At 43.3% G+C, this 25,142-nt stretch overlaps 1 protein-coding gene and 1 non-coding gene across 2 annotated transcripts in view; both read left to right on the top strand.

Annotated features, from left to right (window-relative positions):
- The first annotated feature begins 5,389 nt into the window (after positions 1-5,389).
- Positions 5,390-25,142, top strand: part of Ccdc62 (coiled-coil domain containing 62) — a 47,781-nt gene continuing 28,028 nt past the window's right edge. The window contains 6 exon segments of the mRNA XM_041648100.1: positions 5,390-5,490; positions 5,492-5,552; positions 10,625-10,817; positions 15,407-15,573; positions 17,914-18,015; positions 20,734-20,905. Of these exon segments, the coding sequence (XP_041504034.1) occupies positions 5,390-5,490; positions 5,492-5,552; positions 10,625-10,817; positions 15,407-15,573; positions 17,914-18,015; positions 20,734-20,905 (796 nt within the window).
- LOC121446677 lies at positions 8,081-8,216 on the top strand. Its single transcript, XR_005974108.1, has one exon. It is a non-coding gene; the product is annotated as a small nucleolar RNA SNORA2/SNORA34 family (small nucleolar RNA).

Below are 25,142 nucleotides of genomic sequence, written 5' to 3'. Positions count from 1 at the left end.
CCAGCTGTTCCAATGCCTGTAGTTTATCTTCAGCTAGAGGCCACTGTTTGATCCATATTGGCTTCTCAGCTAGCCATTTTAAAGGTAGGGCTGTTGGTACCTCTAAAGGTTTGGTATTTGCTGTATGTTCTTGTACAGCCTGAATGGCTGGTGACCTTTTTCCATAATACCTCATCATATCCATCCCAGAATTATGAGTTCCTGAAACTACAGGAATGTTAATCTGGGTATTCCATTGCTGTAGCAGGTCACGGCCCCATAAATTTATGGCAATATTGGCTATATATGGCCTTAGTCTTCCTATTTGCCCTTCGGGCCCTATGCATTCAACCCATCTTATGCTTTGTTTTACACGAGATAGGGTTCCAATTCCCAGGAACTGAACATCTACCTCTTGAAGAGGCCAATTCGGATGCCAAGATTCTGGGGTAATGATACTTACATCCGCACCTGTGTCTAATAAGCCTTCAATAAAAGTGCCATTTATACAGACTCTTAGCTTTGGTCTTTGATCATTAATAGAAGTCTGCCAAAATATACGTTTACTCTGTCCTACTGGGTTTTTTGACTCATCCTCCACACGTATTTCATCATATAGACCAGTATTACTTTTTACAGCAGAAATTGGAGCTTTTAATTTTCTTGGTGAGGCACGTTCTCCACTGTAACTGGGAATGACTGGGCCACTGTTGGCTTGGGGGCCTGCGAGAGGCCCCTCAAGGAGTTTCCCGATGATATCGGATTGCCCCGTCTGTCTGTTGTTGACCTACATTCGTTGGACCAATGCCTGCCTTTACCGCATCTCCTACATATACCTGAAGGCCTAGGTCTCCTATTTATGTCATTCCCAGAGGAGATAATATTCCTAGAAATTCTGTGCCTGCAATCCCTTTTCAGATGTCCTAATTTACCACAATTAAAACACCTGGCAGTTTGATGTCTCCTCATTGCTGTGGAAATCGTTTCTCCTACCCAAGGTTCATCGTTATAGCTAAACGTCTCAACATTCATCGTATGCTGAATCCATTCATCCATAGGTGCTGATCTAGACTTTAAAGGCCCAATTATCTTTTTGCATTCTATGTTTGCATTCTCAAAAGCTAGAGATTCAAGAAGTATTCGTCTAGCTTCTGGGTCTGTTACCCCTATGTCCAGAGCCTTAATTAATCTTTGCAAAAAGTCAATAAAGGGTTCTCTCGGTCCCTGCCTAATTGTAGTATATGATTCAACCCTTTTTGCTGGATCTTGTATCCTATTCCAAGCATTTAAAGCTGCTTGGTGACATAGACACAGTACTTCATCATCATAAAGAGCTTGGACCTGTGGATCAGCATATTCTCCTGCACCAAGAATTTGATCTTGGGAAACCTCGACACCTTTTGCTCTTCCTTGCTGTTCCATATGTTTGGATTCTTCTCTGAAATAAATTCCAAACATCAAGGAAGGTCCATTATCTAAAACTGCAGACACTAATTGATGGAAATCATGGGGGGTAGCTCTAGCATTAGAAACCCAAGTCCTTATCATTTCCTTTACATATGCAGAGTGCAAGCCAAAATTAACAATAGCTTGCTTAATTTCTTTTAGATCATTCATTGCTATTGGCGTCCATCTAGCTTCTCTGACTCCCTTTGAGCCTTTAGAAGTTGACGCTTTGTCAGAATTAAGTATAGGGTATGCCGCTAAAACCTTGGGTAAGCCAGTTCTAATAGCTGGTGTTGGCATTGTATCCTGTCCTTGTGCCTTATTACTCTTGTCACCAGCTCCAATCATTTCTTCAACCATTTCAAGTCTTTTTACTATTGTCTTTATTATTGTCTCTTTTGAATCCTGATTCTCCTAACCTGCATGAGTTTCTAGTAAAGATTGTATGGTTCTTAGGAGTGTCATGATCTTCCTAAATAATAGAATATTCAAAAGAATACTGAAACCTAGTAACCAGTAAATTAAGTTATCCCCATAGTCATATAAACCTTGCATGATATAACCCATTGTATTGGTAACCAGAACAGTAAAATTTGCATTGGAAACAAAAACTGCCATATTGCCTATTATCCGGCAGGTGCCAAGTTGCGACGAAAACAGAGTCCTGTTTCAGAGTCCGCAGAGTATTTGTTAAAAACTGGAAAATGTAAGTTGCTCAACAAAGTAAATGTAATTAAATCAATTCCAGAGACGGAACCAGAAACCCAGAATCCAGAGGTAGGGAAGAGCAACCTGGAAGCCGCTTATGCCTCCACATGACAGAGTCACCCTGAGGGGTTGCAGCTTTCAGCAACCGCGTGCTCTGGTTCGTGCCACTTAAGAGCTGTGCTTGGAAGGGAGATTTTAAAACGACTCAGAAAAGAGCAAACCACGCGGCAGAGACTACGCAGGCCTGTGGAGTTTAAATCCACGTGAGGAGGCCAAGGCCGCCAGCGGTGGCTGAGGAAGGGAGGGCTCCCGCCAAGCCGAACTCGCGGCCGGCAGCCGAGCGGTGAAAGGAGAGGTTCTAAAACCAAACGTTGGGTGCCAACTGAAGGCGTAAGTCATAAACAATGCCACACCAGTTTGGAATTATGATTAATAGGGTGGTATTTATTTAAAGGGGAAAAAACTTACAGATCACCGTCAGCCCTCTGCGCAACCAGGAAGGGAGTCTAGTCGCCGGCAGAGCAGGAAGTGAAGAGAGAAAGGAGAGGGAAGTGGCCGCTTTTTTAAAGGGAGAGAGACCACGCCCCAATGGGCTGGTATCTCAGCAGCTATAGGCTGGAGGAGTGAGAGGACCTCCCGCAACAGCCAAGGGTGCCATTTATAATGTTACTGATGATGTTAAGAGTTCATGAATACAGAATTGTTAAATGCTGGTGTATCTTGTGGTAGGATACTGTATATTTGAAAAAGCTTTTCCCAGGAATATTAGAAATCTGCTCGGTAATGTTGAGTAGGGTCAGACCACAAATTTGTTGTAGACATTCGTTTTTGTTACGAGTGGAAGGATGCTCAGAGAGGCTAGGAATTCTTGTTCTAGTTACATACCACATGAGTAAAATTCTAACCAATTAAAAATGGAATATATCTGTTCTCAGTCTACAGTTTTAGAAGTAGCAATTAAACTAACTTATGGAGAAACTGATCGTTTTAATGAATGCACTGAGTGAAATTAAACATTGGAAATCAGGTGTTACATGTGAAAAGGCTACAGGTATGAGAATATTTATGGGTGGGCAGTACAAGTGCTTGCCCAGCATGCACAAGGCCCTTACATTCAACCCGTAGTGTCACAAACAAAAATTGTATAGATACTTTAAGAATTTAGAATTCATGAAATTGTCAGTTATACAAATATATTCTTGAATGAAAGGGTTTTTTTGTAAATTTTTCTTTATTTATGTGCATTGGTGTTTTGCCTGCATGTATATCTGTATAAAGGTGTTGAGTGCTCTGGAACTGGAGTTACAGACAGTTGTTAGCTGCCATGCGGTTGCTGGAATTGAACCCAGGTCCTTTGGAAGAACAGCCAGTGCATTTAACTGCTGAGCCATCTCTTCAGTTCTGAAAGGGTGTTTAGAAAAAAAGTCTTAGAAACAAATGCATAAGTAAGATGTTAGCTTAAAAGCAAAATTCTTTACTAACTGAATTTTGCCAAGTACTCTTTCTTACTTGGCAAAGCAAATGTACTGGTCATGGCTGTTTGGTGAATGTTCTGTTGGTATTTTTCTTGGTGCTCTAAGATCCCCATGTATGTATACATAATGTTCATGGAAAGGGCACTTTAATATCCACAGATCTAATTTTAAAAGGGGGAGATATGCCCCCCAAGGGTTCAGTACCCAAGAGGCCAGAAGAACCTGTAGGGGTCCCTAGAACTGGAGTTATAGGTGGCTGTGAGCTGCTCATTTGCATGCTTGGTATGGAACTTGAGGCCTCTGCTAGGGGAGCAAGCACTCTTAACCACTTGGTGTTGTTCTTAATTCTGCGGGTTAGACGGTAGAGACATTACGCGAGGAAAAAGACACAGACACGCAGCGGTCCCACGTGGGTGCACTTTAATGGGGAAGGGATAACAAACAGGTAGGGGGCGTGCAGACACGGTAGGAAAGGTGGGGAGGAAAAAAGGGACGAACTTGTGACAGCCCTTGCTTTTAACGGGGAATGCAAAGGCTTCTGGGAAATGTGTTGCACTTGCGTGAGCTGGAGTCCAGAGGGATGCTGGGAGTTGTGGTCTCACAAGAGAACAACACTTGGGCCATCTTTCCTGCTCCCAAACGGTTTTTGAAAAGTGCATTTTCGGTCCTTATATAGCTATCAGCAGATGTTACTGCTAGAAAATGAAGAATTAAAATGCCCTTACTGATAAAATGAATGTTTTCCTGTGACTTGAAATTCAATGTACCTCAACAGTTCAAAGATTGACTTTAATTGTCACTTTTTTTTAATGTTACATTTTTCTTTGGTGTGTATGTATGTAATAAAGTGTTTGCTTCACAATGATGAGGACAGGAATTTGATCCCCAGCACGCAGGTAGTTTTTAACCTATTATTATTTTGGATGTGTGAGTGTTCCAGTGTGCCAGAGAGATAAAGGGAACAACTATGGCTGGGTGGTGGTGGTGCACGCCTTTAATCCCAGCACTCGGGAGGCAGAGGCAGGCGGATCTCCGTGAGTTCGAGGCCAGCCTGGTTTACAAGAGCTAGTTCCAGGATAGGCTCCAAAGCTACAGAGAGTCCCGGACTCAAAAAAAACCAAAAACCAACTATGAATTCTCTTCTTTCACTGTAAGCTTCTAAGATGACACTCAGGTGGTCAGGCCTGAGTGGAAATCGCTTTTAGGGTCCAGGGCCATTCTGTTTTCCTTTCCCCCGACCCCCAACACTCTTAAAGGGGGGGGGGCGCGTATCTGTTATGTGCATTTTTAATGCTGGGAGGCAGGCAGAAGGATGTGTCTGGTGAAATTAGTGGAGCTGCCTCAAAGGTTTGTTGAAGGTCTTCTGGAGGAAACTGACTGGAACTGTCCTCACCTCCGCACAGATGCAGGGTGCACACACGTAAAATCCCAGGGTCTTCCTAGGTCTCCGATCTTTTTGCCTCAGACTCAGGACCCAGCAATAATGTGGGAAATGTTGATATAAAATGTCACGGTTCTCATCACTATTAAAAGATGATTGACAGATGGTTCTGTCCTGAGTGATCTTTCGTCCTGTCTGCCGGAGCGATTATCCCTCTAGTTAAGCCAGAAAGCGAGGGAACCAGGGCCACTGGGCCTAGAAAAGACTGAGGTCACGGTCTTTAGCGCCAGAACGCTTCTCTGGGGCGCTTCGTGGTGTGGCGAAGCAGGTTCGGGTTCTCGCGAGACTTGAGGCGTCCACCTGCGGGACGCCTCAGCGCGGGCTGGCGGTTTGTGTGCGCATGCGTGGTCGCGAGGGCGCGGCGTCCGGGGTTGCGGGCTTGCCCGCCCGGGTGGGACCCGGCGCCAATGGCGTTTCCGAGGTGACGCGCTGCTGGCACCGACTCTCTGGGGGCGGGGGCATCGCCCATGAACCCTTCGGCGACCTTCTTCGTCCGGCGCCAGGTGAGCGCCGCTGCCCCTGGAGACGGTGCAAAGAGGGAACAGAGCGACAGTTTCCTCAGCTCGACAAAAGCTAGGACCGAGCGACGAAGCGCGAGCACCAGGCATTGCTGTGTTGAACATTGACAGGGACGTTGCCCTCCCTCGTTTATTTAACAGTATCCTCCACCGAGCTCCATGCCCCTGGCCTGCCATTCTTACAGACTGGAATTCAAGTATCGTGGCCTGGAATTCCAAGTTCGTGTGTGTGTGTGTGTGTGTGTGTGTGTGTGTGTGTGTGTGTTTAGTCAGTAACTGTCAGTGATTATTATTTATAATATATTGTGTGTGTGTGTGTTTAGTCAGTAACTGTCAGTGATTATTATTTATAAGCCTTTTTAAATGCTGTAGTCGTATACGTGAGTCTCCGATGAACTTGCACTGCCCTTCACATCCGGTGTAGGCCATGCTGGCATCACTCTCACCGCCTCTGCCCCATGAGTCCCGAGAATGTAGCTGTGAGCCACCGTATCCCAGCTTTAGCTCTTAGAACCCTTGGGGCGAGGCTTAGCTTTAGTGGTAGACTCCGTTTCCACTTTTCATACACAAAACCAGAACATAATTCAGCACCATATGGTTTACAGAACAATTTAGTGGGTAAACAGTCAATAAACCAAGCTTTATGATTTGTGTTTGATCCCTAGAATTCATATGGTAGAAGGAGAGAACCAACGTCTGAAAGTTATCCTCTGACCTACACACACAGACACACACACACACACACACACACACACACACACACACACACACACGAACTAAGTCAGGTGTGGTGGTGCACAACTTTAATCCCAGAAAGTACTTGGGAAGTAAAGGTGTTCCGATTCCTGTGAGTTCAAGGCCAGCCAGGGCTGCATAACAAGTCCCTGTTTAATCAATAGTAATAACAATGTTGAAGGATTGCTATATTCGAGGCACTTATAAAACCACAGGCCAGTAATCCCAACTACTTTGGAAGCTGGAAAGTTCAAAGCCATGGAGTGGGCCTAAGGGGAGGGCAGTTTAGTGAGACTATATCTCAAAAAGTAAAAAAAAAAAAAAAAAAAAAAAAAAAGCTGTGGGAACTGGAGAGATGGTTCAGCACTTGGTTAAGAGCACTGGCTCACCTAAATGGTGGCTCACAAATGTCCGTCATTTCATTTCCAGCAGATCTGATATACACTTCTAACCTTCACAGACACCAAGCGTGGAAGTGGTACATAGAAATACATGCAGCAAAACACTCATACACAAAATTAATAATAAAAAATACTGTGGGTATTGCTCGGTGATAGAGCACTTTCATGTGCAAGTCCCTTAGTACAGTTGTTACCATTTTACAGGTAATGAGGCTAAGGTTGAGAGATTAAGATTATATAACCACTAAGTGCCCAACTCTGGATTCAGGTTGATAGGACCTGCCATATACTGGACTTTATTTTTTTTATATACTGGACTTTAAAAGTGGGCTGGAGCTGGGTAGTAGTGGTGCACACCTTTAATCCCAGCACTCGGGAGGCAGAGGCAGGTGGATCTTTGTGAGTTCGAGGCAAGCCTGGTCTACAGAGCTAGTTCCAGAACAGGCTCCAAAAAGCCACAGAGAAACCCTGTCTCAAAAAAAAAAAAAAACCCACAAACAAACAAAAAAAACTGGGTTGGAGAGATGGTTCAACAGTTAAGAGTCCTGAGTTCAATTCCCAGCACCCACATGGTGGCTCACAACCATCTCTAGTGGGATCTGGTGCCCTCTTCTGGCATAAAGTTGTATATGCAGACAGAACACTCATACATAAAACAAATAATAAATCTTAAAAAAAATAGCTATAGCCTGGTGGTGGCACACACTTTTTTTTTTTAAAATTTCTAAACCTTTTTTTTTAATTTATTTATTTATTAAGGATTTCTGCCTCGTCCCCACAACCGCTTCCCATTTCCCTCCCCCTCCCCCGATCAAGTTCCCCCCCCCTCATCTGCTTGAAGAGCAATCAGGGTTCCCTGACCTGTGGGAAGCCCAAGGACTGCCCACCTCTATCCAGGTCTCATAAGGTGAGCATTCAAACTGCCTAGGCTCCCACAAAGCCAGTACGTGCAGTAGGATCAAAAACCCACTGCAATTGTTCTTGAATTCTCAGTATTCCTCATTGTCCGCTATGTTCAGCTAGTCCGGATTTATCCCATGCTTTTTCAGACCTAGGCCAGCTGGCCTTGGTGAGATCCCAATAGAACATCCCCATTGTCTTACTGTGTGGGTGCACCCCTCGTGGTCCTGAGTTCCTTGCTCGTGCTCCGTCTCCTTCTGCTCCTGATTTGGACCTTGAGATTTCTGTCCGGTGCTCCCGTGTGGGTCTCTGTCTCTGTCTCCTTTCATCGCCTGATGAAGGTTAATATTCCTGAGGATGCCTATGTGTTTGTCTTTGGATTCACCTTATTTAGCTTCTCTAGGGGTGGCACACACTTTTAATCCCAGCAATCAGGAGGCAGAGGCAGGTGGATCTCTGAGTTCAAAGTCAGCCTGGTTGGCCCTGAATCAAGGCCATTAGTTTGCTGAAGCTGTTGGTTTCAAGCAGGTGCCTAAAAAATGTCTTTCTGTGGTCTGTTGGCCATTTCAGAAATTTTAAAATGTTATTGTCGATTCATTAAAAAGAAATATCTGCCTGCATATGATACCCAGCTCTAAAATTGTAGCACTTGGCTAGCTACAGAGGCCAGCTAGGCCAGAAGATTTGGAATTTGCAGCCACCCTGGGCCACAGCAAAATCCTGACTCGGGTGGGTGAAGTGGGGAGAGGAGAGCTGAAGAAAGGACTGAGTTCTTGGTAACAGATGTGGGTAGCTGCTAGTCTTAATGACATTCTAAGATTTTTCTAGGGGCTGGAGAGATTGCTCAGAGGTTAGGAGTACTGCCTGCTGTTCCAGAGGTTCTGAGTTCAATTCCAGCAACCACATGATGGCTCACAACCATCTGTAGTAAGATCTGGTGCCCTCTTCTAGCCTTCAGAACACTGTATATATAATGAATAAATAAATATTTTTTAAAAAAGATTTTTCTATACTCCTACATTATTAATTTAGCTTTTGTTCTTTTAAGTTATATATATGTTGCTGGGCAGTGGTGGCATGCCTTTAACCCCAGCACTCAGGAGGCAGAGGCAGGTGGATCTCTGTGAGTTCGAGGCCAGCCTGGTCTATAAGAGCTAGTTCCAGAACAGGCTCTAAAACCCTGTCTTGAAAAACCAAAAAAAAAAAAAAAAAAAGTTATATCTATGTTAAATCTATTACCAAGAAAAAAGATTGCTGTGGGTTTTCTTCCCAGAACATTGTTCTGTACTGTGAACTTCTGTGCGACAATGTCCTTTTGTGTGGTTAGTGCCCTAATGTATGTTTTTAAAGATTGTATTTATTTGCTTATTTTATTTATTTATTATGTATACAGTATCTGTCTGCATATATGCCTGCAGGCCCGAAGAGGGCAGTAGATCTCATTACACATGGTTTTGAGCCACCATGCGGTTGCTGGGAGTTGAACTCAGGACTTTTGAAAGAGCAGCCAGTGCTCTTAACTTCTGAACATCTCTCCAGCTCCACTTGTATGTTTTTAACTTACTCAAATTAAGAACTTTTTAAAAAATGGATCATTTCCCCTATTCTTTCTATATATATTTTGTAAATATAAACTGTTATACAATGTGGGAAAGAAAAGAAAAAAAACGAAGTCAGCCTGGACTATTGAGTGAGTTCCAAGATAGCAAAGGTTATACAAAGAAACCCTGTCTTGAAAAACAAAAACAAACAAACAAAAAACATTTAAAAAGGGTAGTTATGCATTTTTTAAAAATACTATCTGTATAAAAGGAGTTACTGGAGATAATATTGTTAGGAATGGGAATGGCACATGGTTGACAAGCGGGGAATGTAGCTCAGTTTTTTTTAAATCAGTGCTATAAAAAGGAAAATTGAAGCAGCTGTAGCAAGATCTTGACAACAGGAACCTCAGTTCTAGAAACATGAGATGTCATTGTACTTTTGTCTTTGGTATACATATGCAAATTTTCTCTTCAAAATTTTGTTTTTAAGATTTTTTTTTTTTCCAGAATGAGATCTAGCTCTGTAGACCAGGCTGGCCTCAAACTCAGAGATCTGCTTGCCCCTGCCTCCCAAGTGCTGAGATTAAAGGGGTGTACCACCACAACTCAACTAGCTTACTTGTTTTTCTTGGTTTTTTGAGACAGGGTTTCTCTGTAGCTTTGGTTCCTGTCCTGGAACTTACTCTATAGACCAGCTTGGCCTCGAACTCACAGAGATCCTTTTGCTTCTGCCTCCAAATGCTGGGGTTAAAGGTGTGTGCTACAGCCTGGCTATTTTCTTCCAGATTAAAATCCCCTTTTTTTCTTCGAAATTTCTTCTTTTTTTTTTTTTTTTTTTTTTTTTCGAGACAGGGTTTTTCTCTGTAGCTTTGGAGCCTGTCCTGGAATTTGTTTTGTTGACCAGCTTGGCCTTGAACTCACAGAGATCTGCCTGCTTCTGCCTCTGAATGCTGGGATTAAAGGTGCCAGTCTGATTTCTCCAAAATTTCTAGCCAAGGATTAGGACTGTAACTCGGTTAGATCATATGCTCATTAATGCTCTGGGTTTGAGCTCTAGCACCACAAACACACATACAGAAAGATGGCGGCAGGTGTGTGTGTGTGTGTGTGTGTGTGTGTGTGTGTGTGTACACGCGCGCGCTCACATGTTGGAGAGCACAGAAGGGCAGAGTCAGGAATAGCATTGGTGGCTAGAACAGGAAGATTGACAGCAAAGCGGGGAAAAGCAGAAGCTGAGTGTATTGTGGCTAGCCAGAGGTTTTAGAAGAGGTCCTACTCTCCAAGAACTGTGTGCTCTGATGGAAGATGAGAGAGGCAGACTGTGTGGTGTAACTTGCTGTATTGCGCCTAAAAGAGGATAAAACTCAATTTCACAATTTTAGTTGGCAGCAAAAGAGTATAATTATTTGGAAGATGTATGTTGTGGCTGATGTGTGGTTTGGGTTTATCTTGATTTAAAACCACCTTCCATGTTTAGAACATCGGGTCAGAAGTTGAGAATTCCACCATTGAGAAACAGCGGAAGGAGCTGCAGCTGCTCATTGGAGAACTGAAAGATCGGGATAAAGAGCTCAATGACATGGTTGCAGTGCACCAGAGACAACTTCTTTCATGGGAGGAGGATCGGCAGAAAGTGTTGACTTTGGAGGAACGTTGCAGCAAATTAGAAGGTCAGAAACACACGCAGCTCCATCTGCTGAGTACATCTGTGTGCTGACACACCGAAAGAATTCAGTTCTGTTGAAGATGGGCAGGTTTTAAAAACAGCCACGTAGGGAAAGTGCTGGTCAGAGCTAGAGTTATCATGGCGTGAAGGCTGTGGGTGTAGCTCAGTGGCAGGGAATGCTCAAAGCCCTGGGTCACTACAGTCGTCTTTTTTAAAACCTAGAGAAATGGGTGACAAGATGGCTCAGCAGGTAAGGTACTTGCTGCTAAGGCTGAAGACCCTGAGTTCAGTCTCTAGGACCTAAACAGTGGAGAGAGTCAACTCCCTCAAGTTCTCCTTTGATTTTTACAACACACAAGCCTTGGCACACGTGTGTTCTTGTAAATATAAATAACTAATTTTTAAAAAAAAATTATGTATATGAGTGTATTACGCCTTAACTACATGCATGCAGTACCAGAGGAAGTCAGAAAAGGGTGATGAATCTCCTGGGATTGGAGTAATAAGTGCTTATAAACCATTATGTGGGTGCTGGGAATCGAACTTGGATCCTCTAGAACAGCAAGTGTTCTTAACTGCTGAGCCATTTCTCTATCCCCTAAATAAAATTTCAAAAAGCTCAAAATAGTGTTGAGAATTTAGTGTTAATCCCACCGGAGAGAATAAAGACCATTACTCACATTCTTTGGTCAAATATGCAAGCTTTCCTTTCAGTCGGACACGGATGTCTTCCTAGAGTGAGGTTTGAATAAATAGCATCAAACATAGGAGACAGTGGGGTTATGTAGCCCCCAAAACGGCAAGACCAGGACTTTTCCAAGGGCTTGGGGATTTCCAGAGGATTTTGATTTGCATAGGAACTGGGCTTGGCAGAACATCTTATCAGGGTAGAGGTTAGGTATAGGATATAAAACAGGTCAAATTATAGAAAATGGGTCAAGACTTGGTCATATCTGAGTTTTACAGAAAACAGGAATGAACTTATTTTGACCTTGTAACAAGATGACTTTTAATTTTAAGATGGAGTCAGGCAGGTCCATCAATATAGCTCAGTTGGTAGAGTGTTTGCTTAGCAGGCATGAACGAAGCATTGTGCTCTGTCCCTAACATCATGTAAAACCAGCATGGTCAGTGGAGTCAGATGACCACAAGTTCAACATAATCTTAGGTACAGTAATTTCGAAGCCAGCCTGGGATTCATAAGACCTTGTCTCAGCCGGGCGGTGGTGGTGCATGCCTTTAGTCCCAGCACTCGGGAGGCAGAGGCAGGCGGATCTCTGTGAGTTCGAGACCAACCTGGTCTACAAGAGCTAGTTCCAGGACAGGCTCCAAAACCACAGAGAAATCCTGTCTCGAAAAACCAAAAAAAAAAAAAGACCTTGTCTCAAAAATTCCAAAAAGAAAAATATAAATATAAAAGATTGCTAATTGAAAGTAAAATAAATAGGGCCTGAAAGATGGCTTAGTAGGTAAAGGCACTTGCTGCCAGACCTGGGGACCTTAGTTCAGTCCCCAAGAGCCTCATGGTGGAAGAAGAGAACCAACTCTCACAAGTTGATCTCTGATCTCTACGCCCATTGTGACATACATGCATAAGCTTGTGCACACACAATAAATGTCAATTTAAAAAGAATTCAGGTAGTATAAACAGGTGTGGTGGTATACACCTTTAATCCTAGCACTAGAGAGTAGAGGCAGGCAGATCTGTATGAGTTTGAGGCCAGTCTGGTCTACATAGTTCTAGGACAGCCGGTGCTAAAAAGAGACCCAGTCTTCAAAAAAAAAAAAAGTGGTGTAGAATATTTCTTAAAGACTGATTTATTTATTGTATCTATAGTGTTCGCTTGCATGTATGCCTGCTTGCCAGAAGAGGGTACAAGATCTCATTATAGATGGTTGTGAACCACCATGTGGTTGCTGGGAATTGAACTCAAGACTTCTGGAAGAGCAGCCAGTGTTGTGCCCTTAACCTCTGAACCATTTCTCCTGCCTGTAAAAATATTTCTTAATAACACAGTTTGTATATAGTCACTAGCACCTAGATTTTGAAGTAATTAAGATTTGGGCTTGGATTTGCAGATTAATGGAGGTGCTTGCCTAGCATCCAAAGGACTCTGTTAATCTTCAGTACCACATACAAGAGCAAGATTTAATAAGTTCTTTATGGAAAGAGGAAAATTTACTGACCAGTAAACATGTTAGTATGTTCTCGTTCTCATTAGTAATTAGGGAAACACAAACCACAATGATAGACCATTTTATGTTTGTTAGTCTGGCAAAAGCCATCAGGCCTTGTTACCCATATATAGGAAGATAGAGAGCCACAGGAAGGGTATGCACTGCTGATGGGAGTAAGCTGGCACAATTGCTTTGGGAAATCATTTCACAGTGCCTGGGAAAGTTGAAGACATATGAATCCTTTAAATAAGGAAGGGTCTGAAGGCTGCGGTCCAGCCATTTTACCTCCAGGAATTTTAACTTCAGTTGCCTAGCAAATTTACTAATGCAGACTGTGGGCTGAGGAATATAACTCACTGGGAAAGTACTTGAAGCCCTGGGTTCCATGCCTAGAAACCTCCAGCCTCACCCCCCAAAATAGTAGATTCTGATATAATAGGTTTGGATTCTTTGTTTTGGGCTTTTTTTTAATGAAAAAAAAAAACTTTAGAAGTTTAATGTATATGGGGGTTTTTGCTTCCATGTTTGCCTGTGTACCACATGCATACAGTGTGTTCAGAGGTCAAAAGAGGGTGTTGGATCCCCTGGGAGTGAAGTTAAAGTTATAAACTACCATGTAGGTAATGGGAATCGAACCTGGGTCCTCTGAAGAACAACCAGTATTGTTAACCACTGAGCCGTCTTTTCTCTAACCTTTTCTTTTTTGATTTTTTTGGGGGGAGATTTCGAGACAGGATTTCTCTGTGTAACAGTCCTAGCTGTCCTGGAACGCACTCTGTAGACTGGACTGGCTTCAAACTCACAGAGATACTCCTGCCTCTGCCTCCCAAGTGCTGGGATTAAAGGTGTGCACCACCACCACCTAACAATCTCTTATTTATTAATAGATTCGTTTATTATTTTTATTTTTTAAAGATTTATTTATTATGTATACAGTGTTCTGACTGCATGTATGCCCGCATGCTAGAAGAGGGCACCAGATCTCATTACAGATGGCTGTGAGCCACCATGTGGTTGCTAGGAATTGAACTCAAGGCCTCTGGAAGAGCAGCCAGTGCTCTTACCCCCTGAGCCATTTCTCCAGCCTCTCATTTATTATTTTTATTTTATGTGTTTGGGTTCTTTGCCTGGATGTATGTACGTGCATCATTTATGTGCCTGGTGCCCTCCAAGGCCAGGAGAGGGTGTTGGATCACCTGGAACTGGAAATACAGGTAGTTGTGAGCTGCCATGTGGGTAATGGGAACCAAATCCAGGTCTTCAAAAGCAACACTAAACCATCTCTCCAGCCTTTATTTATTCTTTATCATGCGGGATGTGTGTGTGTATACGTACACACAGGTAAGTGCTTTTGCCTGAGGTGCTAGTGAGAGTCTTATCCTCTAGAGCTGGCATTACAGGCAGTAGTGAGCCACCCAGTAGGGGGGCCAGGAGCCAAAACTGAGTCCTCAGCAAAAGCAGTTTTAGTGCTTAAACTTACACTCTGAGTCAGTCATCTCTTCAGCACATTGTTTTCCTTCCTTACTTTTCTTTCCTCCTTCATTTCTTCCTTCCTTCCTTCCTTCCTTCCTTCCTTTTTTTTTAATTTTGGAAAGGGTATTCTGTAGTTCAGGCTGGTTTTGAACTTGCTTTGTAGCAAAGGATGATCTTGAGCTCCTAATCTTACTGTCTTCACTTGCCTGGTGCTCGTCTGCTGGGATTACAGATGCTGTGCCTGGTTTAGCAGTCTTCATTTCTAGCCATTTCCCCAGTAATGCTGGTGCTCCAGGGTCAAGGACCACATTTTGAGTAGTGAAGCAAATATGCCCCAAGACACATGTAAATGGACATTCAGAGCAACACTACTTGACAGCTGCAGAGTGGACACAACCTAGATAATCACCAATAGTAGAGTAGATAAATACATGTTGGCATTATAATTTAATAGGCCTTCATGTTGCTGTGTTTAGCAATAAGCACAAGTTACAGCATGGGTGGCTCTCAGGATGTTAATCTTAGGCAAACCACGTGAAGAGACAACTCCTGAGTATAATTCTATCTGTGTGAGGCTCACACTGTGCTCTGGGGTGGATGCAGAGATAGATAGGAGAGCAGTAACAGTAAAAGGCAAAGAATTAGGCTCAGTGGTGGGCAGATAGATGCCTAGCATACTGTCCTCAGCATGAGCAGTGGGTGGCAACAAGCAAGGGGACTCTTCTGAGATCAGTGTCTCGGGAAGTGGGAATTAACAGCGATTATGTGTAGGAAGTGACTTGTTGGTTGATGCCAATGTTTATTTCTGGGATACAAGTTAGGGCTTGTGCATTTCAGAGTAAGATGTCTTTAAAACGCATAACACACCTTTACTCTGTGATCTGACTTTAAATGCTGCCTGTTAGATCTCGGCACAGACACAGTGACTGAAATTTCCCTCAGGTGAGCTGCATAAAAGAACTGACATAATCAAGTCTCTCATGAAGAAGGTCAAACTCCTTGAATCCAATCAAGCGGAATGTCAGACAGCTCTTCAGAAGACTCAGCAACAGCTCCAGGAAATGGCTCAAAAGGCTACACATTCTGCCCTCCTCTCGGAAGACCTTGAGGTTAGTTTTAATTTTAACAAACTTAATTAGTTCAAATTCTGGGTTTTAGTTACAGAAAAATTAACCTTAAATGTTACCATAAATGGATATGCACAGCCGGGCAGTGGTGGCGCACGCCTTTAATCCCAGAACTCGGGAGGCAGAGGTAGGCGGATCTCTGTGAGTTTGAGACCAGCGTGGTCTACAAGAGCTAGTTCCAGGACAGGCTCCAAAGCTACAGAGAAAACAAACAAACAAACAAAAAAGGATATATATGTGTGTATGGAAATGTGTGTTCTATCCATCTTGGCTTTGTGTTCTCCGAGCTTTCTGGCTAGCTGCACAGCAGTGAAGCATCGTCCATTTTACCAACAGCGCGTTATTTCAGAAAGCCTTTCTCGAAGTCTGAAATAAGTACCTTCAAGTTTTGGTAGCTTTGAATTTGACTTTCTAAATTCTGAATCCCTCCCCTTCTCTCCCCTCCCCCCTTCCCTTTTCCTCCCTCTCTTCCTTTCTCCTCTTCTTTTCCTGTAGTAGAGATTAAACCCAGGGCCTTGACGATGCCAGTATCCCAGTCCTTTTTTCACGTCTCCTTTAGTCTCTTCTAGTTGAACCGCAGTTCTCCAGTCTCAGCCTCTCAAGTACTGAGGTTAACCTAAGGTCTCTCTCTCTGCTATGATAAATACACACAAAACAAAACTAGTTACATATTTGCTATAAAATTGAAAAGATTACGTCCTCAGTATTTTCTTTCTTCCTTCCTTCCTTCCTTCCTTCCTTTCTTCATTTATTATTATTATTACTATTATTATTATTATTTGGTTTTTGAGACAGGGTTTCTCTGTGTAGCTTTGGAAACTGTCCTGGCACTTGGTCTGTACACCAGGCTAGCCTCGAACTCACATAGATCTGCCTGCCTATGCCTCTCAAGTGCTTCATTTAAAGGCGTGCGCCACCACCATCGAACTTTGTTGTTTTTTTTTTTTTGAGTTAGTCTCATTATGAAGCCCAGCCTAATCTTAAACTTGTAGTCCACTGCTTCAGCCTCTTGAATGCTGTAATTACAGTTTGCGCCACTATGCTCAGCTAAGTTGTATATTTTAGAACAGTTTGAGGGGCACAGCTAACTAGTATGGCAAGAATAGAGTTCCCAGCTGGGCGGTGGTGGCTCACGCCTTTAATCCCAGCACTCGGGAGGCAGAGGCAGGCGGATCTCTGTGAGTTCGAGGCCAGCCTGGACTACAAGAGCTAGTTCCAGGACAGGAACTAAAAGCTACGGAGAAACCCTGTCTCGAAAATCAAAAAAAAAAAAAAAAAAAAAAAAAAAGAATAGAGTTCCCATACACAGCTTCTCCTACTTCTAAGGCCCTGCATCACAGTGGTCTTTTCGTTGTAACTGATGAATGTGGGTGGATACATCATTATCACCTCAAATCCAGTTTAGGTAACAGCTTACTTTTTGTGTTTTGCTTTCTCTGGATTTTTGAAAATGTATATTGGCATATTGAACCAAACCCAGTGTAAAGTTCTTTTAGCCTGGATATAACAAAGTTGTGCAGGATTCACAAAGACTACTTCTTTTATGGAAATCCAGGTCTCATTTGTTTATTTTCTTATTTCCTCACAACCTAAAATTATAAAAAAAATAGGAAAAGGACATGAGTCATGAAAAAAAGATACAGTTTATATATTTTTTTAAGATTTATTTATTTAATTATTGTGTATACAACATTCTGCCTCCATGTATTCCCGCACACCAGAAGAGGGCACCAGATCTCATTACAGATGGTTGTGAGCCACCATGTGGTTGCTGGGAATTGAACTCAGGACCTCTGGAAGAAGAGCTCTTAACCACTGAGCCATCTCTCCAGCCCCCAGTTTATATTTTTTGTAGTTTCAACTATCATAGTTTTTTTTTTTTTGTTCTGGATAGTGAATAAAAACTGTAATCGAGAAAGTGTGAGCTCATAAGCAAAGCTCCATGGCTTCAGAACAGTCGCCCTGTGTTCATGGAAAGACACTGAATTTGGGACTGGGCAAGGTTTTGAGTGGCTTTCTTAAACCAGCTGTGTGGTATTTCATTTGTGAGTTAATTAAAATGATTTTACTTAAAAATAAAAACAAATGTTTATAAACTTAACCTGTATAAATCTTTTTAAGTTAGAACAATTATCAAGTATTGGTAAAAAGCTAGAGTTAATAGGTGAATAGGTATTTGCATTTTTTGATAATTGCTTACTTAGCCCACTTTATTCCTTAAAAATGTTAAATTTGAAAAATAAAGAAACGAGTGTTGATTGTGCTTAGTAACATAATGAAAGCATTTGCAGACTCAGTATTTTCTGTGTTGTTCCCTTGTAGGCTAGAAATGAAAATCTCAGCAGCATGCTAGTGGAACTTTCTGCTCAGGTAGGACAATTGCAAGCTAAAGAGCAGGCTCTCACTACCATGATAAAGCTAAAGGTAATTGAAATGCCATACCTCCATTCCAGAACTCTCCACACACTCCATCTCTCCCCAAGTCCTCAGCAGCCCAGAAACAGAGCCTCTAACATTGCTAATTTCATCTTCTCCTTTCAAAAATGAAAGAAAGGTTTACACGGTACTCCCAGAGATTCTGCACTTCATCTCAGTGAATCTGTTCTCTTCCCGGGTACCTGCTGATAGGGCTCCTGAAGATACTGACCATTAGGTGCTTGTTAGTCTTTTATAAAACAGAGGAAAACTGGCAGCTGCCAAACACTGGTGTTATGTGAAACCAAAAGAGTCTGTTAAAGGGTCTCAGGTATTTATTGAGGTATAGGGTAGGGACAGACACTGATACAGAACCCTCGAGGCGCCATGGCTGATCCAGCGGCCTCTTCCAGTCATTTTGCCCTGGTGAAGAGTACTAACCACACAAACTGTCGCTTGGTTACTTGCTGTGCTCTAACCACCCTAGAGAGTGTGAGAGCAAGAGGGAAGCAGCCCTCTCCCTCAGCCTTTACGCTGTGCTGTAGGCAGATAAGACCATGTCCTAGGGCCTGCTGCCCCAAAAGTCATTCACTAACCAGATCAAAATCCCAGCACACACTGGTAGACTGTGACGTACAAGCCCCTCAGAGAGTGAGCACCCCTCTGCCTCATGCGTCTTTGGCAGTTACTAAGCAAAAGGAGATGCTGGTATAGTGGGACATTTGTATGAATTCATCGGTAATTTCCCCCAACATTAATGCTGGAATGTGATCATGAGCAAACTTTCTGAAAATTAAAGAGAAAAATATTAAAATGTGTAGAATTAGCTTTAGTTAAAATAATGACCAGCATCATGTCCATCACAGCACTGGCAGAGGTCATGAAATAATGAAGGTGTCTCCAAGTGTTTTCCCATGGTAGGACAGTGTGTTCACAAAGAAGCAGCACACCCACAATCAAAGTCCTGATTGAGGAAAATAGTCTTTACTAGAAGCGCAGACTTGTTGGGACATACTTAGAAAGACTGAAGCAGGAGCTCCAAGCTCCTTGTTTAAGGCTGATAAGGATTGAAGGAATTCTCTTTCTTGTCATTGACTTAACTGCTTTTTACTTTAAAACTGGTCTTAACATAAAGTTGTTTTTGCTTTTGTTTGTTTGTTTTTGAGACAGGCTTTCTCTGTGTAATAGCCCTGGTTGTCCTGGAGCTTGCTCTGTAGATCAGCTGGCCTCAAACTCACAGAGATCTGCCTGCCTCTGCCTCCTGAGTGATGTGATTAAAGGTTTGAACCACTACCATCCAGCTTGTGTTATTGTTTTAATAACTTTTTAAAAATTTATGGTGGTGGGGGCTGAACACAAGTCCTTTTACATGCTAGGTAAGCACTCTACCACTGAACTACATCCTTAGCCCTTCTACTGTTTCTGATTTTGTTTTATTTTCTACTGGCCTGAAACTTGTAATATAGCCCAGGCTGGCCCAGGACTCATTGATCCTCCTCCCTTAGCCTCCAGAATGCTGAGATTCCACCATGCCCAGTCTTCTACTAGCTATTAAATGGTTCACCCCAATCCTTTATCTCTCCATAAAGCCCTACAAACTTGTGAGTTTTGTTTTGTTTTTTAATTAGAATGCCAGAGCTGTGGGTATGCTCAGAAAGGTATACCTGTTAATCATGTGTTTCAGCAAGTGTCCCTGAGTCTGAGGACTGAGCCTGGGACCTCACACATGGCAGGCATGCTCTACCACTAAGCTACTTCAACCATTTACTGTTGTACATTAATTATGGTTAGAATTGCTTTTCAACCATAAAAGCTTCTAATGCAGCATGTTGGCTGGATGAGGTCGTAAGAGTTTGTTCTCCTAACAAACTAAATGTTGGTCAGAAATGTTGGCCCCATGGGACTTAACTGTCATCCAGAAAATAACAACCCTGTTGAAGAACAGCCAACATATCACTTGCTGAACAGTTTAGCCTGGCTACCAAATTGTCTAATTCTTGATGGATATGGTAGTACACACCTTTAATCCCAGCACTTGGAGGCAGAGGCAGGCAGATCTTTGTGAATTTGAAGCCAGCCTGGTCTACAGAGCAAGTTACAGGACAGCCAGGCCTATATAAAGAGACTCTACCTAAAAAAATGTCTGACTTTCATCTGGGCAGTGGTGGTGCACGCCTTTAATCCCAGCATTCGGGAGGCAGAGGCAGTGAATCTCTGTGAGTTTGAGGCCAGTCTGGTCTACAGAGAGAGTTCCAGGACAGGCTCCAAAAAGCTATAGCGAAACCCTGTCTCAAAAAACCAAAAAAAGTCTGACTTTCAACTTTTCAAGAGAAAATAAGGTGTCGTGACAGCACACAGTTTCCCAAGCCAGCCAACTTACACTGAAATGGCTGCTTCAGCGCCATGGTCAGATAAGAATTTTTTTTGTGTCTGCTGATTGATCCCTTTGCCACTTGGTGCTAGCATAGGGTTACAGCAACTGAGTAAACCTAAAAGGCGGGTAGGCAGGAACTCACTGCACAGTCCAGTCTAAGTAAGGACAACCTTACTGATTATTTAGAATCTAAAAATCTAGACTAACAGTTTTCTTCTTCTTCTTCTTCTTCTTCTTCTTCTTCTTCTTCTTCTTCTTCCTCTTCCTCTTCCTCCTCCTCCGCCGCCGCCTCCTCCTCCTCCTCCTCTTCCTCCTCCTCCTCCTCCTCCTCCTCCTCCTCCTTCTTCTTTTAGGACAAAGACATTATTGAGGCAGCCAATCACATTTCAGACTGTTCTGGTAAATTTAAATTGTTAGAGCATGCTTTACGTGATGCTAAGATGGCAGAGACTTGTATTGTGAAAGAAAAGCAAGATTGCAAGCAGAAATTGAAGGCACTTAGGATTGAAGTCAATAAACTGAAAGGTAAGAAAATAATTTAAGATAGTAGTATTGCCGGGAATTTATTTCTTTATCTGAATTTCCTTAATTTTATACTTGAGAATGGGTTTATTCTGGCTGTGAATTCTAACATGCAATGTCTGTCTCATTTATATAGAATTGTGCTACAAGTTTTGTGATACAAGTTAATAAAATTGTGGTTAAACTTTTTTTTTTAGAGCTGAGAACTGAACCCAGGACCTTGTACTTGCTAAATCCCCAACCTGAATCATATTTTTTAAAAGATATTTTTTAAAAGCAATCTTATTTTACATACCAATCCCAGTTCTCTCTCTCTCCTGTCCACCCTCTCCCCCGACCTTTTCCCCATCCCACCCACCTTCCATTCCTCAGGACCAGGCAGGACCAGGGCCTCCCCCCTGTATAAAGAGCCAGTTCGTGCAGTAGGGATAAATACTGCTTCCCTTGCTAGTGGCCCCACAAACTGCCCAAGCCACACAACTGTCACCACATGCAGAGGGCCTAGTTCTGTCTTGTACAGGTTCCCCAGCTGTCTGTCCAGAGTCAGTGAGCTCCTGCTTGCTCAGGTCAGCTGATTCTGTGGGTCGCCCCATCATATCCCTCCTCCCTCTCTATGGTTAGACTCCAAGAGTTCGTCCCAGTGCTCAGCTGTGAATCTCTGCATCTGCTTTCATCAGATACTGATTGAAGGTTTTGTGATGACAATTAAGGTAGTCATCAATCTGATTACACGGGACCTGAATCTTATTTTTAAGGAATTCTGCTTCAGCTGGCTTGGCTGTATCACTTAGCTGTTGCTGACACATCCGATAACAAACAGGGCAGCGCAAGTGCAGCAGCGGTGAGTGGAGCAGCCAGGCTTCTCAGAGACCAGTTCTGCTTCAGCTGTCTCTTCTCCTCACCTACGGGCTAGCCAGAGCATCTCTTCCCACAGTGAGGGCAGAAGCTTAAAAAACAACAACCCAGATACGATTGGAGATTTTTAAGGTTTAGCCTGGATCTGCCACAATGTCAGTCTGCCTCATAAGCAAGTCGTGTGGCCAAACCCAGAGTCAGTCAGTGGGGAACCACTCAGCTCTTTGGGGGAGAAATATGTAAAATCCTATCAGGGGAACTGAGGGATCGGCACCAGGATAGTCTCACCGTGGCTTTTGGGTGGTTTTCTAGTTTTGTTCTAGGTACCTCTGTGATTCATTTCTTTCTGATTTGTGGTGTTTTCTAGTGAAAGATAGACCAAATGTTGTGGCAGTGGTGTGTGTATGTGTGTGGTGTGTGTGTGTGTGTGTGTGTGTGTGTTTGAATAAGAATACCTGTGATAGTGTCAATTTACATTGATCTGGGAAGGCCTAGAAGCAGGTCCACTCCTTTCTGGTCTTCCCCCAGGGTTAGGTGTAGTGAGGGCTGCCGCCGGCCTGCTTTTCGTCCCACCCGGCTCTCGCATGGGTAGCTTTACACCCGAAATAACAACACACAAATTGTATTCATTTAAACACTGCCTGGCCCATTATATCTAGGCTCTTCTTGGCTAACTCTCATACCTTGCTTAACCCATTTCTAATAATCTGTGTAGCACCACAAGGTGGTGGCTTACTGGGAAAGATTCTAGCCTACGTCCTTCTCGGGTCTGAGAATCATAGTAACTGCCTCACTTCCTTCTTCCTCCCAGCATTCTGTTCTGTCTTCCCCGCCTACCTATGTTCTGACCTATCAGGCCAAGCAGGTTTCTTTATCAATTAACCAATGAAAGCAACAGATAGAAGACCCACCTACATCAGTTAGGTTGACCAGTGCGTGGGTGCTGAGTTGACTGTGGACCTGAGGAGCTGCTGTTTCAGCCTCACATCTGCCACTGTTTTATAAATGGTGACTGTGGGGACCAGCCATGATACACTAAGTATGGGCAGGTCACCCAAAGGAAGTTCTTTACTTCCAACCATTATCACCTGCCAGAGTAGAACTCGGCCATCGATAAATTTAATTAGAGGCCTGGTTGTAGAAAGAACCACAAACTGAGATACCTAGCACCAGCCCAGAATAGACCTTTCAAAAGAAATGCCTGGCATTCTAACTGCTGTAGATATGACCTCCTCCCAATACACACTCACCAGGATACCCCTAGACAAATGTCAGCCAATCAAGGGTCCTAAATCTCAGAAACCCTTCACCCCAACCTTTACTACTATAAAACCCCAATTCTAATTGAGCTCGGGGCTCTTCAGTTGTTCCAATACGTTGGACATGCAGAGAGACCGAGCTTGCAAACTTGATTAAAATGAAGGCTCTTTGTTTTTACATACGGGGCTCAGTCTCCTTGTTGGCTTTTGTGGGGACTTTGTGGATTTGGGCACAACAGTGACAGGGTCAGGTTAGAGGACTGACTGTTCAGTCAGCCTCTGAGGGCTGCTGCAGAGGAAGTTATTCTCATCCCTGCCCAGGGCAAAATGCCTCATAAGACAGTGCCAGGGCTGGAGAGATGGCTCAGTGGTTAAGAGCACTGGCTGCTCTTCCCGAGGACCTGGGTTCAATTCCCGGCCCCTACCTGACAGCTAACAACTGTCTGTAACTCCAATTCCAGGAGATCCAACACCCTCACACAGATATACAGGCCATATATGCAGTCAAAATACTAAAGTACATAAAATAAAAATAAGTAAATCATTAGAGACAATGGCTTAGTCTTCCTGGACAGTCAAGCATGAGCATAATGTGAAGAGGATTGCTGCCTATTCTCAAACTAAATTGTTAACTAAGAGTCTCTGAAAGTTGAGCCAGGCATAGTGTACAGGTACCCGCTCTTAAGAGGTAGAAGCAGGGAGATCGTTAATTCAAGGTTATTCTTTACTACGTAGGGATTTCAAAGGTCAGCCTAGGCTATATATGACCCTGTCCTAACCCTGCCTCCTAAATTTGAAACTTTTTTCTTGACCAATTTAATGCAATAGTCTTGGCCTTACCATGCTTTCACCAATGGTTATAAGTGCTGTCTCCATTTATAACATCAGCTAGATCCCCATGGCAGCAGTGGGGACAGGCTGTATCTCTTTGTCTTTGGGTCAACACAACACCAAGGATATACACTGTGGGTCACCAGTGTTTACTGAGTATGTGTGCGTGCCAAATAGGATATTCAAGAAGTCTGCCATGCCAATATTTATGTATTATGAATATTTGATTGACCCAATATTTATTTAAAACATTTTTAAAGTAGGGTGATGGGAAACAGAACAGAGAGCAAGGGAGAGAAACTCATTTAGTCCAGGTTGACTGAGAAAGGAAATTTGAAGAGTTAGCATTTGAACTCTAACTGGGCTGTAGACATAACTATAGCCAGACCCCACTGGGAACCTTCTAGGCAGCAAACAAGGAGGCCTAGAGTGGATCTTAAGGGGCCATTCCTGATTTGTTTATTTCCGTGTTGGAAAAAGAAACCCTCTGTTCCTCCTTTACCAGTTTTGCACAGACATTCAATTCAGTTTGATGCTTATGATGCTACGTGCCTGGTGTTAGGGACCATCCCTCAGGTTCATGTCCACAAGACTGTTCCCACTTAAGACACCAGTCCCAAATCCCGGGGGAGCCACACACCAACTGACCAACCACCTGGCAGTAAAGCAAGAGCTCCTACAACAACCTGAGCAGCCTCCATCATGGACGAAGGCTCAGGGGAGCACTTTGCCCCATTGCTGGCTGAAACTCTGGAGCTGCAGATGGAAGTGGCTTTATGTGCAGAGCTCCAAGGTCCTCTCCTAAAGCAAACCTGATACTCTTCCTCCCGCCACACACACACACGTGTATATATCTGGGACTCTCCATCTCAAGTCCTCTGGAGCCTTAACAGAGCTCTGTCTTCAGCCCTCCCTTGGTTTGGAGGCCGCTGAGTAGGACTGGAAGTTCCAGCCCTGATGGCCTAGGACTTTCTGGTGAACAGTGGGTTCCAGATGCTAACTAGGGGGGGATCTGGAACGGTCCCTATTTTGTTTTCTTTGGCTTTGTTTTGTCTTTTGTTTTTTGTTTTTTTGTTTGTTTGTTTGTTTTTGTTTTGTTTTTTGAGACAGGGTTTCTCTGTGGCTTTGGAGCCTGTCCTGGAACTAGCTCTTGTAGACCAGGCCGGTCTCGAACTCACAGAGATCTGCCTGCCTCTGCCTCCCAAGTGCTGGGATTAAATGTTTTGTCTTTTGAGACAAGGTCTTGTCATATAGCATAACCTAGGGTCCCCTCCAATTTGTGATCCTCCTGATTC

This window comes from Microtus oregoni, unplaced genomic scaffold, assembly GCF_018167655.1.
Source record: "Microtus oregoni isolate MIOR12 unplaced genomic scaffold, Mior012 000003F_ref0000135, whole genome shotgun sequence".
NCBI classification, from domain to species: Eukaryota; Metazoa; Chordata; class Mammalia; order Rodentia; family Cricetidae; genus Microtus; species Microtus oregoni.
The sequence above is the reverse complement of the archived record's forward strand: the minus strand, read 5'-3'. Positions and strand labels throughout refer to the sequence as shown.